Source organism: Epinephelus fuscoguttatus, linkage group LG1 (assembly GCF_011397635.1).
Source record: "Epinephelus fuscoguttatus linkage group LG1, E.fuscoguttatus.final_Chr_v1".
NCBI classification, from domain to species: Eukaryota; Metazoa; Chordata; class Actinopteri; order Perciformes; family Serranidae; genus Epinephelus; species Epinephelus fuscoguttatus.
In genome coordinates, this window is record NC_064752.1 from 37,974,699 (window position 1) to 37,988,013 (window position 13,315).

Below are 13,315 nucleotides of genomic sequence, written 5' to 3' on the forward strand. Positions count from 1 at the left end.
AAACTCTGGTAACACTCCAGGGGGTAAAAGACTCCGTCCCAAACTCTGACTCTTCTAGCGTAACACACACACTTCATATACACATACTCGTTTACCATACCGAGTGGGGACCCCTCCCCTCTCTGCTCCACCAACCTCCAGCCCGCACACTGACTGACAGCGTAGCCGGTAAACAGAGCTCAGCTGTTTATTTAGCCTAGCAATATCTCTGGACTATAGTAGCTGCAATGGACGACTTTGAACGCGATTTTGAAGAGTTTCTTGTAGCGGACACAGACCCAGAGCCATACCTGTTTGAGCCGGAGCATATAGATGAGGAAATCCATGTGTTTGATGCTGAGCAGGCGAGAAGAGAGGCTGAATGCACAGAATGGGATTCAGTGCTTCCATCATTGGGGAGATATATCACCAGTAGGAAAAGTGCAGCAGAGAAGTGCATCACAAGGAGTGAAGTTGCATCTTCTTTTCCTCGCAGATGACGGTTCGGGTTCATTCTCTCCTGTTGCGTGGTAAGTGTGGTCCATTCGCAAACTTTATAACTAAAAAAACTTTTCACTACTCTCTATCAAGAAACTACTAACACTCTCTGCTGTTTCCTCCTCCTCCTTCCTTCCTCCCGCTGTCTTCGTTGGTTCATTTATACACGCGAAACGCGTTCTCTGGCTGGCTGGATTGTCCGCTCGGTCTGCCGTTCATAGATGGCGGCGCAAGATGGCGACCTTTCTAAAGCAAGGCCCTTGCTATTAATATATATAAAAGCATAATTATAAGGCTACGAAAACCAAACGAATTTTATTTTATAGCGATTATACACTTGTATAAACATATTAATGGGTAGAATATTCAGATTCAGATTCAGATTGACAATAAACCATGCCAAATATTACACACTGGCCCTTTAAAGGTTTTAACAGAGTCAGATTGTCTAATGTCCATAGGGAGGTTTATTTAAGGGGAATTCCACTAACTTCTTTTTAAACTCTGGGGACACACAGGTGCCCTGCACTCTAACAGCGGAGAGTCCAATCTCACATGGGTAAGGAGCAAATCAAGAAAAGCTAAAACTGGTATATTATGGTCAGATACTCTAGTTTTATTTTAAATTCTTGCTGCAGTGTTCTGTACCATTTGGAGACTTCTAGTACTAGAAGGCCTGGCAGGCCTGACAACAAAATGTTACAATAATCCAGTCTTAATGATACAAAGGTGGAAATTAAGATCTCTGTATCAGCCATGGATAAAATGACCTGATTTTTGCCATGTTGCGTGGGTGAAGTGAGGCAATCTTGATATCTTTAATGTGCTGGTCAAAACAAGGTTTGAATCAAATGGAACAACAAGATTCTTGGGTGTCGAACTTTGGGATATGACACAGTTGTCTAGAGTTTCTGTTACTTGATAAAACTGGCGTCTGTGTTGAGAAGGACCAGTGTTTTTCAGTTTGATCTAAATTTAGGGGCAAGAAATTACTTAACATCCAGTTTGTCACAGCAGGCAAGCAGGCCTCCAAGTTTGGGAATGATCATCTGCCTTTGCAGGCGAATAGCCAACAGCCAGTCAATAAGTATATGGTGATCAATAAATAGTGTCAGAAGCTTCATTGAGATCCAGCAGTAAAAAGCACCAAGCTGGAATTTGAATCCATAATAAATTGATCATGTCCGATTATAGTCAGTAAATCAGTAATGAATGTGAATGAATGTTTAGCTAAAATATGCCATTTCATTAGATGTAAGTTGTGCCACAAAACAAACACAGCAGAATAAGCAATATACTTTATATTTTTTTTCATTCTGAGAGTTCAAATAATATTATCACAAACAATTAATTATACAGTGTTGATTGAACAACATCCACACAATTTATAAAAGAATCAAGTATTCAAGACATACAGTGATTTGAAACAAATGTATGAATTACAATAAAAATCAGACCTAAAAAGACACAATTATTAACATTTACTCCAAAAACAGGTTAAGCTAAAGAGGGAAGTTTATATCAAGTACAGAAAACAATCTGATCAAAACATCCCCTTTTCTTTCTTCAGGTTTAGTTGTTTCCACCGCGGCATGCTGGCAAAGTCGTCTTTGGTGATGCCAAATACGTCGTAGAAGTCAGAGTCAGACAGGTGTTTCTGAAAAACAGTTCCCAAACTGTAGTTAGTGAATGCATCACAATAGCAGCAAAGCATTGTGGTTACATTTTACAATAAGGTACACAAAATGCTGAGTGGATGAACAATGATTGAGGGGGGAACAAATCAGAGACTAACTGCTGACTATAAGTAGCTCCTGAAAAATAATAACTGAATCAGACATGGCAATGATACTATTAATGGAAAAGGTTTTATGTGTCAGCAGTTTCCTAGTTATTTCTTTGGAATTATCTTAAAAAGAAAAAAGCTATCTAATTTCATACTCATTTTAAAATAGGGGCAGCTCATAAAAATGTGACATTTGTCTACAGACAGCTTACAGTTCAACATGGAGATACAATAAAGGAATAATTAACTAATCTTTGGATATAAACTGAGCCTTTCTTTATATGGAAATCCCTATTTTCCCCCTATAAAGCCATAAAAATAAGCAAGGAAAAAGAGATTACTGGTTGCTCTGTATACTCAAACATAGTTCAAAAATGTATTGGGTGCTCTTAGAAAATAGGGAACAAAAGAGGATAAACGGGAAGGCAAATCAGGCGCTATTCAGGCATTATTTTCAATTTGTTTTACCTGTCATGGGATCATGTGAGTCATGTGATTGTCTCCCATTGGCAGTTGCTACAATATAGGTTAGGCAACACCCCTGTTGTCCGTTTATAAACGCCCTGATGAACACCTATTGGTCAAAACATGTTGGCTTTTTTAAATGATATAGCCACAACAGTAAAAAATAAAGCATTACCAAGTTCATAATTTCCACTTTGGATAATTTAATGTGGCTTTTGGGATCACAGACTTGTACTTTTTTGGCTGATTTTCAATATGTATTTGACATATATTTGCCTTATATACAGTAATAACATCTAGTGTCAATTGAGGTTTTATTTCTGCCATGACCGGTTATGCAGAAGATATGACAGAACTGTCCCACTGGCCAGAGTGCATGAACATGGTGGCTGAACTTTAACTTCATCACACCATGTTAAGCACCCGCTCCCCTCACACACACACACACACACACACACACGCACACACACACACATTCACCTCTTTCTGGGTTGGGTCAACACCTTCAGGCAGTTCGCTGGCGAGCTTGTTCACCAAGTCGTCAGGTGGGAAGGACTGAAAGTTTTTCTGAGGTTCAACACAGTTCTGCTCCTAGAAAGTCACATCATGGTTTAGATTCAGATTATTGATCTTTGTATCTTCATTAATGTATCACTTCCTGTTGTGACATTAAACCGGCTCTTAAAACACATTTTTGGTAAGACAATGGTAGAGGGATAGAGTTATTTGATATAATCCCTGACTCTTTGTCATACTCTTTTGTATTCAAGATCGGCTAAACAAAAACAACAGTGTTGAAAATCCATCTTCAGTTCTTCCATGTAACTGTAATGTCCTTAGCATTCCTTTTAAGATTTGCTATCCTGGTAATGCTTTAGGTAAGACTGGATATTTGCAGCTCTAAAGTAATTATTCCCAAATTTTCTTCTATATCTGACTGGAATTTAATCATGACAAAACCTCTTTACCTGAAGCACTACCACTGAAACTTCAATGCAATGTGCATGAAGAAGAATGGAAACATCTTGGTGACCACTGTATCAGACAAATAATGATTTATGTTGCAAAAAAGCTTTAAAAAAATAAATAAGATGTTACATACAACTGTAACATGAACAAGTGACACTTCATCTCCCAGCTCCTTCTTCAACTCCTCGTAACTCTTTCCTCCCTAAAAGAAAGAAATATTTATTTTAAAAAAAAATCATCAGTGTACATGTTGATCTACATTTCACTTCAAAACCACTCACACTCCATTTGGAGGGGTCCCATGCTGTGAACCACCCAGTGAAGATTGGTGGCTCAAATCCTTGCTTGATCAAGATAATGAGGGTGTCTGGATCTCTGGCACCTGGATGGGTGCGCAGGTACTCTTGGCTGGTGACCACTGCTTCTTTACGCTCTACCTCATTGGCCTCTTTACCTATCCAGAGAAACACCTGAGACCAACAATAAAAATGAACATTTAAGGTAGCGTGGGACAGAAAAGGCTACACAAAAATTCAGGTATGTTGGCGATGTAATCACCTTCAGCTCTTAAATGTATAGTGTCGCTTCATACCTGGTCCCATGTGTCCAGCAGCATGACATCATCCTCACTGAGATCGTCCTGCGTGAACTGAGTCACCTCGGTCACAATGAAACGACCTGTCTTATTGGAGCATTCAAACAGGCGCGGATGGTGGTCTGAAACCGTTTGCTGTAATCTGTTATCAACAACATGTTAGATGCAAAATAGTGAAAAACCCATTTGAAGCCCATTTGCAAATAACAGTATTGTAAATGTGTCATCATCACCTCTTGTCACTAGCATAGGGAGCTTTCCCTCCGAGCAGCTCCCAGAATTCAATGGGCTCCTGACCCTCGGCCACAAGCTCTTCATTGCCTTGCTGTGATTGCTGGCCAATCACAGAGCTCACCTCCTTTGCCATGGCTCTCTCGTCTCCACTTGATCCCTGGTAATGAAAAGTCAGTTACTCTGTTATGGTAAGGTATGTGGACACACAAACATTACATCCCACATGTGATTGTAGAACGTATGAATATTTCCAACAGGTCTCCGAGCCAGACTGCAGGGATTTGCTTCAGGCAGGGGTTAAAATCCCATTTCATAGTTGGGGGGGACAATAAACAGTAAAATTTTAGAGAATAATTCCAGGTGGGGACAAGGAAAAAAAGTTGTAGCCTGTCTTTTATACAGCATCTTTTACTGCAATTTGATGCTTTAATCTTCTCTCTATCTCTCCAACAGGCAGAGTGAATGTCTATACTTATGAGAAATGGCTTAACAACTAAACATTTCCTGCAATTAAACTGGTAAACTGGTTTATAAACAGTGTGCTGTGAGATCTGCCGCTGCGTACCTCACAACCGTGCGTAATAGTTGCGCGTCATGACCGTTCCTCGTCAGTTAGACTGCACGTCTTTCATGTTTGTCTCACTGACAGGTGGAGAGCCTACAGACAAGTACCCATTAGCTACGCTCCGTCACAACCGTGCGTAATAGTCGTGCGTAATGACCGCTCCTTGTCAGTTCGACTGCACGTCTTTCATGTTTGTCTCACTGACAGGTGGAGAGCTTACAGACAGGTACCCATTAGCTACGAGCCGCTCCGCCACTGACTGCTCTTGTCCTGTCCTCTCCCTCTTCTTTCTCTCCTGTCCTCTCTGACTATCACTAAACTCTGAGCTTAATCATTAGCTTTTAGCTTAGCAGCACTCGTAACTGAGTAGGCTTTTGAACAATGCAGGAGAAATGTTGCAGACAGTTTATATTATCAGCCTGGGCCTGGGGCTTGTTGTAACAGTAAATGGGATGTGTTGTAACTTGTGTAAGTTAAACTGTGTCTGTGTGAGTGAACATCTTACCCTGCTATGCGTGATGTGGGCAGCGGGTCCAGCCACACACTGCTGCCAAGCAGCCCCGCCCGTTGGAAAGAGTGTGGGATATATCACTACTAGGAATGGGAGGGGGGGACTAAATCTTTTAAGATTTAAATAGCACATTATTGCACGATTATAATGAGCACTGCTTACATTGTGCTTTCAATAAATACTACTGCATTGTTCAAAAATTATTAATTGTGTCTCAAATGATTCTAGGGGGGTACAGCTTTACTGAAGGGGGAGTCATGTCCCCCCTGTCCCCCGGGATTTCCGTCCCTGGCTTCAGGCACACGAGCGTTAGTGAGGTGAGGCCTTGATGTTGGCCGATAAGGCCCGGCTCATAGTCTGCGTCCAGTTCCAGCTCTGGCTTTGTGCACAATGGCCCTCCCAAACTGTTGCCACAACACTGGAAGCACACTGTTGTCTAAAGTATCATTACACTCTCACAATTTTACTTCATTGGTGCTACGGGCCATAGTCCAAAACATGAAAACAGTGACGGACACAAAGGTACACAGATGTTTCTGGATGTGGATTTCTAAGTATATTACCCATTAGTATCACAACAGACACTACAAAGGTATCATACTGTGTTGTATTGTCACCAGCCACCATCAGTTTCTCAATCTTATTTTAACACCACCTTTGTTTACCTTTCCACACCACAGATAGACTCCTGATTGGCACTTCAGTAGAAACACATCATTGGAGTTTAGAGAGGTGGCCAGCGCTGGAACCTCAATGGCTTTTGTGTTGAACGGGTCAGAACCGTGGACCTGGAACAACCTTATGGGTGGCTCTGGATCAGCAAACTCTTTTCTAGATGTGCCCCCCTAACAGAAAAAAATCTACACTGTTATAAAAACTATATACACCACAGCGTTTCCAAATGCATGATTATAAATGCAGTCGTACCTCAAAGATGACCATTTTACCCTTGAACATGGCCATAAAGTGTCTTGGTTCTTTGCCCATTGTTATTCTCACTTGAACTGGCTCACCCCTGTACTTCTGATCCAAGTCCACAGCCTGAAATGCTGAGGCTGCCACTTCATCCTGTGTGGCGTGACGGCCCTGAAACAATCAGTGGTAAAGTATTTTCTATCATATAATGCAGTGATAATCAGGAAATTCCAAAGCAGGGACAGTGAGGGATAGACTTTCCTGTAAGCAACTGATTGTGAATTACCATTATTATTATGTAAGACACTGGGTGTTGAATTAAATCCTCACCTGCCATATATAGAGCAGGTAACACTTCTTGTTGTTGACCAGATAAGTGTAGAGGATCAGGTAGCAGTCTCCTCCATAGAAGTATCCGTACCATTGAGGGTCCACAGGGACAAGCTCTAGATTCTCAATTCTCCACACCTGAACATATTGCAAAGGCTCATTTACTGGAAGTGCTTAAATTTGCAGGTAAAGTTCCCCTTCAAAGGTTAAAATGCTCATTATACATATGAAAGAAAAATGTTGGTAAGAAATACAAACTACAGAACTGATTGTTCAGATTAAACCAGAACTGTGGGACCCTACTCACCTTTTCCTCAGGAGACACTTTGGCATGTCACATTAGGAAAAGCACAAGTGTGGGCTAAATAATAAAATCAACCATGGCTGTAGTCTATTTAGCTTCAGTTTCAGGGTCTTGGTATCGTGCATGCTGGCTCACTATCACTCTCACGGCCTACTAGCTAATGGCACAATTGATTAGTGCAGAGCCATCATTACTTAGTTATTAGTAATACCTGCTATTTTTCCTGCTACATGTCAAAATGTCTGCTGTGAAGAAGGCACTTTGAGTGGTACATATTACCAAATGAAGTTGTAATTAATCATACATTTATTATTTTATTGAGTCATTCTATTATTCTTGAAGACTCCTCTATTTTTACATTCCTAGTTGAAATGTGGGCCTACTCTATGAAAGAGGGGGAGTCCGGGGGGGTATTAATGATGGTTGTGAGAGTGTGGAGGAATTAATTAAAAGTGTATGAGAGCAAGGTGTGAGTAAAAACCTAAGAGGAGCATGTTATAATGCAGCTTTGTTTGTCACCTGTTCCTATGCTTAGCTGCACTTTGAGCTGAATGTTAATAGTATAATGCTAACATAACAGTGTTAGCATGACCATGGAGAGAGTGGGCCCTCCAACAATGTGGTGTGCGCAGAACAGTAAGCGATTCTATCTCTATCTGATCGTGTGACGAGACAATGGATATACGATAGATAGTTTGGACACAAAATGTGCTTCATAACTAGTAACTAGCATGCACAGGGGCCTGTCCTAACTGCCTTATGCCACTGATTTACTCATTAGTTTTTCAAAAAGTTAACACAGTGGATAATAGACTGATCCTTCTCGAAGTACATTCAGATTAAATTGCCACTGATACCTCCACTTGACCTGAGCCATTGTCCACCATTCGCTCCTGTGCAGCGACCTCTGGCATCATGTGCATCAGAGAGGCATCAAACTTTTCCTGTGTGACATGAGCTGAAACATATGGTCACAAAACAAAACCAGTTCATTTCTTTCTTTGTTTATCAGAAGCAATAGTCTGTTCTTGTTGTGTTTTTGTGAATTTAAAAACACACATACCAACTTTCCCTCTCGTATGCACTTTGCCCAGACCTTGAGTCTGGTTCTTTACAGTCCACCTCTGGAACAGCTGCTTGAAGAGAGCTGACTCTGCCCCGTCATTCACCGTCTCAACATTTGTAGTGATTGGGTAGTTTTTTGCTTTGATGAACTCCTATAACAGCCAATCAGAAAAAATCCATGGCAGATACACTCAGGTGGAATGTACTGCAGGACTGCTGTATTGGACCGCATTAGTTTTATCTAGTTGTGTGCAAGAGCAATCGAACCCAAGCTGAGATTACACATGAAGGCCTGATGTAGGGTCACTCACCAAAGCTCTGGCCATAGCAGCCTGTCTCTCAGCTCTGTTTGCTTTCTTCCCCTTCCATACAAAGATTTTCGTCCCTCCCTGATCCAGGAAGTAGCAGTCCTAAACACATAATTACATTAAATTTACAAGATGAAATCAGTAAATAAACTATTTGTTCAAGTCATTTGAGTCTAAACAGCAGTGTCAAGAGTTTAAAACTTTAAGTTGTTCAGGGAAATGTCACACTAGACGGACAGCTATATTTTATAGGTGCCACTGGCCATAATCACATATGCATCTTTATTTAGTCTTTATTGCACCAACTCACTTCATGGCTCAGGAGATCCTGAACCAATGGTCTGGTAGCGACTTCTGTGACCTTCATCTGACCATCAGCGTCTGACACACTGAAATAAACGCACAAACAAATAAGAAGAAACAAGCTACACTTTAACTGGACATAAGCTACATGAAAATGTCATGGCCGGGGAGCAGCTCACTGGTAAAGTGTGAGTTTCGCCTTCTGTTCCTGGTCAGCAGTTTCATCTGGAGATCCATCCTTCAGCTCAAAGCTTCTTTCTCCAAGAACACTGTTCAGGATCTCCATGCTCTGAGGAGAGTTGCCCTCTGCAACACCCTCGATCACTCGGATCTCTGCCCGACCTCCTCTCTCTCTGTCTCGGATATCTTTGGCCAACAACATGCCCTGAGGAGCAGAAGTGTGACACAGAAAAACTACACAATCAAGAAATCTCAGACTTCAAACTAAAAAACTGAGCATGCCCACTAAATTCACCACAAGATATTAGAGTGAGGTGTCATAATGTGGTGAAAACATAATTGCTGTAAAGTGTACCCTAATCATTTTTCATTAGGTCATTCGGCAAAGATATATGTGTTGTTTTTAACTCATTCAGTAAAACTGTTTTGATCAGCACACAGGCATCTAGTCACAGCAAAGCAAAGAAGCAGATATTAAAGATGAACTAAACCGATTTTGTAGATGAGGATCAGTATACTAATTACTACTACTCAGACTGTGAAAACAGCTGTATAATATCTTCTGTGGAGGGAGGGAGATTTCGTAAGCCTGGAAAAAACTGATGATGTCATCCTGGTTATCTCAGTTTGGGCTCCAGGCCTTAAAATTATGACAGAAGGATCCAGTCGTTTTGGAGCCATACAAGAGACTTAAAGGGGACATATTTTCCTTATTTTCTGTCATGTATCATGATAATGCATGTTCAAATTAAATGTGACCAAAGTTTCAGATAATGAGCAGAGACCTCAGGCTTCAGACCGTTCTGTTCTGCTTTGGCTACAAGGCGTCAGCTCAAGACAAATTCCTTAATGTGGTTGTCTGCTCCATGCACAACTACTGCAAGTGATAGCTTCCAATACAACATGTAATCCTGGTCACTGATGGTGTTCATTTCTCTCCGATTTTGGATTATATTCCTGCTGGAACATGTCTGGTTGTGTTTAGAAGCTTTTTTTTGGATGATTTTACATGGTAGAAAATGCCGCTAATCTCTGTTACAGTCATTCCCCTGGCTGCAATGAAGGTGCAGGAATTCCAAGATAAGGATCTGGAAACGCTGACCAATCAGAGCTGACTGGGCCTTTTTGTAGGAGAGGCGCTTAAAGAGACAGCCATTAAAACTGAGCATCTCAGACAGAGGATGAATGCAGGTGTTCCAGCACAGACAGTATGAGGAAAATGAAAGTGTTTTTTGAACATTAAAGCATGTAAATATGTTCTAATAGAAACCCAAAATACAAGTATGAGCCTAAAAATGAGCATAGTAGGTCCTCTTTAAAGTCAGAATATCTTAGCCTAGCTTTCACTTTAACCATTTTTTTAGTTTCTCACTTCCCAGTTAAGTAGAAGTTTGTAAGTTATATCCAATACTAGTTTTATCTATATGGAGTTCCAAAGTTAGTTTGTCAGAAATCTCATTATAAAGACAGGACATGCAACATAAATGAGCACATAACCTGACTAATGGCTAAATATATCTGAATGAAGTATTATGTGGGGGAGCCAAAATGATGGTAATACTAGAATATAAAGATCAATAACCTGAAAGTTTCCTCCCTCACTGTACTGCTGTTACATAGTTTTGGACTGTGCGCAGTGGGGTTGTGAATCATTCAGAGCCTCCAGCCTCTTTGCAGGAAGAAGGAAATGAGCTCCGACTGCACCCTCTCACAGCTTTCCATAGAAGTGTAATGATGATATTTAGACAGGGTGAGGGCAGGAGTTAAAGCAGTCTGTCAGTCTTGTTTCAGGGTCTGCACCTCAAACGCTGCTCACATGACTTTCACATGAAACATCTTTGTTAGAACATCTTTGTTAGAAAATGTAAATTGTAAGACAGGTAAAGTTACTGTTATGTTATTATTATGCACCGGCAAAAACAGTTGCAAATGTATTCACTGGTAAGCTGATTTCCTGTAATCCTATATGACATATCCTGTATTGTTGAAAAAGAAGTGAAGAGTGAAATAATGTGGAGTAAATGCATCTAGTTTTCTATTCAATACTTTTGTGCATTTCCATATGAATTCTGCACCCAGTCATAAACACAGGCAACCAAATGACCACAAAAATCTTACTTTAAGCTTTTCCTGTTTGTTGCACTTTGGTCCATTCCACTGAACAATAGCCTTGCCAATGTCCAACAAAAACACATCTCCAAGGTTGAAGCTCTTCCAGCTCATCTCCACCTGAAACAAATTAGAGCACTCCTTCAAAATGACATCCTCTGTGCCATAATGTTACGTAACCACTGTGAAGCGTGGCCCACCTCGGTTGCAATCACTCTCTTCTTCCCTTTGACATGAAGCAGCCTCTTAACATCATAGGTGTTGGTTTCAGTGTGCCTCATTCCTGATGCAACCCCACCTTTCTTATAGCTACACAAGACAGGATGATGATTTTCAAGGTTTTTTTTTAACTGTCTATAAAATGATGGTCATGATAATAATTTCACTCACATTATGCCTTGTTTGAAGTAACCCCTGAAGGCATCAGACTCATGGTTCTGAACCTCTCGGTGCTGGACCGGAGTGGAACCCAAAAATTCATCGAGCTGTATGGTGTAAACAGCAGCTGCACCTTGTTCGTCCTGAGTGGACTGTGAGCCAATCCAGTAGTGGATATCATAACACAGAGAGCTGCTCACCTTCTGAGTCTGTGGAGAAATACAGGAGTGAAGATACAGTGTGCATAGATCAGGATGTTATCTGATTTACTAAAAGACAAAAGCAATTTTTGTCACCACTTCTTTTTACTGTCTTCAAACACAACAGACCCAAACAAACAAACAAGCAGCCATGGCACCCAAAACCACTATTAGTCACCTTCCGAGACTTACAGACAGAAGTACGTAGCAGTCGCCCTCATAAAAGTTTCCATAAGATTTCTCAGGGATTTGGACCAGCTCCATTTTCTGTTGCACAGAGAGAACAAGGCGTCCAAAAAAAGGTCTACATTTCAGATGTAAAAACCAGTATTCCTCGAGCTCAGTTTTTTCCCCCCACATCATAACTGCTGTTTTAGTCATTTGCGAGTCCCAGACCTTTTTTTTCTCTTTCCAAACTGTACAGCTGATTTTGAATAACCCCAGTCCACAGTCACTATTGCAGCAGCTACTGTAAAATCAAATTACCTCAATTCTCCAGATTATAACCCCAGGGCTGTGAGATACTGCTCTGAATGTGTACTCCATGTTGCTCCGATGCTCACAGTTTCAGTAGCACTTTGTATTCTCTTTCTGGAGGGAAATCAAAATGATCACTGTTTCTTTTTTTGGTACATTAAATACAGTCTCCTTCAGTACAGACCTACAACAACACAAAGATTATTTTTTAAAAAAACTTTTCCTCTTTAGTCTCTTTTCACTTCTTTAACCACACAAAATAAGATTTGTAGCAAACCTACAGCGAGCCAACATGATAAAATCTCCTAATCAATGTATTATCCATCAGAACATACCTTGTATTCTTGTTTGTAGACTTCCCTGCAGCCTTGTATGATGTGCAAACAGCTGATTTCTATGTGATAACAAGAGGCCCTCAATCCTCTTCCCCTCGCTGCCTCTAAAACATTTGCCTGTGTTTGCATGTTTCTGGACCTCTCACGGTGTTCTGCCCAATCACTGAAGAAGACACACAATCCTGTAGGCAAATGTGCTGGAAAAAAGGATTGACTCATATTCAAATGCACAAACACACACAGTAACACTAATCAGCGCCATCTTGTTCATTCATTTACAGCCCGCTTGGCCCCATACCACCACATTCATCCCATATATGGATGAATCCACTGCTATGGGTAGAAAGACTGTCTATAAATAAGAACTTTGTGTGAATGAGCTTCAAAAGAATCGTATATTACGGTTACTTATAAGGATATAGACAATAATGATTACGTGTTTTTATTACTATTAGTAGGCCTAGTCGTATTGGCATTAGTGATAGTAATAGTAATAGCGTTATATTAGTATCACATACGTATACACACTAAAGCAGATGAGGTCAGGCCTAGTTGCACTGCTGGCACACCATAGTGAGATGGGTTTGTCTATGGACAGAGGTGAGCACCAAAGTGTAGACCTGTCCAGAGTGATGTCGTAAATCATTCACATAAATTTGTTTTTAAAGCTGCAATATAGGCTACATAACATTCAGAACATTATATATCCACAAATGACTGTTTGCTATATAAAGATATGGTGGAGTAATGGCAGAGAAGCAGAGAAGGAAGTCATGCTCTCTCTCTGTGTTGTAACCTGAGCTTCTCTG

General features: G+C 40.7%; 1 protein-coding gene across 1 annotated transcript; it reads right to left on the reverse strand.

Annotated features, from left to right (window-relative positions):
- Nucleotides 1–1,801: 1,801 nt before the first annotated feature.
- Nucleotides 1,802–12,561, reverse strand: avil (advillin). The gene is made up of 20 exons (XM_049576998.1): nucleotides 12,507–12,561; nucleotides 12,181–12,285; nucleotides 11,887–11,961; nucleotides 11,507–11,703; nucleotides 11,317–11,425; nucleotides 11,126–11,236; nucleotides 9,007–9,212; nucleotides 8,835–8,913; nucleotides 8,528–8,626; nucleotides 8,215–8,368; nucleotides 8,009–8,109; nucleotides 6,848–6,985; nucleotides 6,530–6,688; nucleotides 6,268–6,447; nucleotides 4,526–4,683; nucleotides 4,290–4,434; nucleotides 3,979–4,167; nucleotides 3,831–3,899; nucleotides 3,209–3,319; nucleotides 1,802–2,134 (listed from the first exon to the last, which is right to left on the reverse strand). The coding sequence occupies exons 2-20, from the start codon at nucleotides 12,238–12,240 to the stop codon at nucleotides 2,021–2,023; spliced, it is 2,454 nt and encodes an 817-aa protein (XP_049432955.1). The 5' UTR covers nucleotides 12,241–12,285; nucleotides 12,507–12,561; the 3' UTR covers nucleotides 1,802–2,020.
- Between the last annotated feature and the right edge of the window lie 754 nt (nucleotides 12,562–13,315).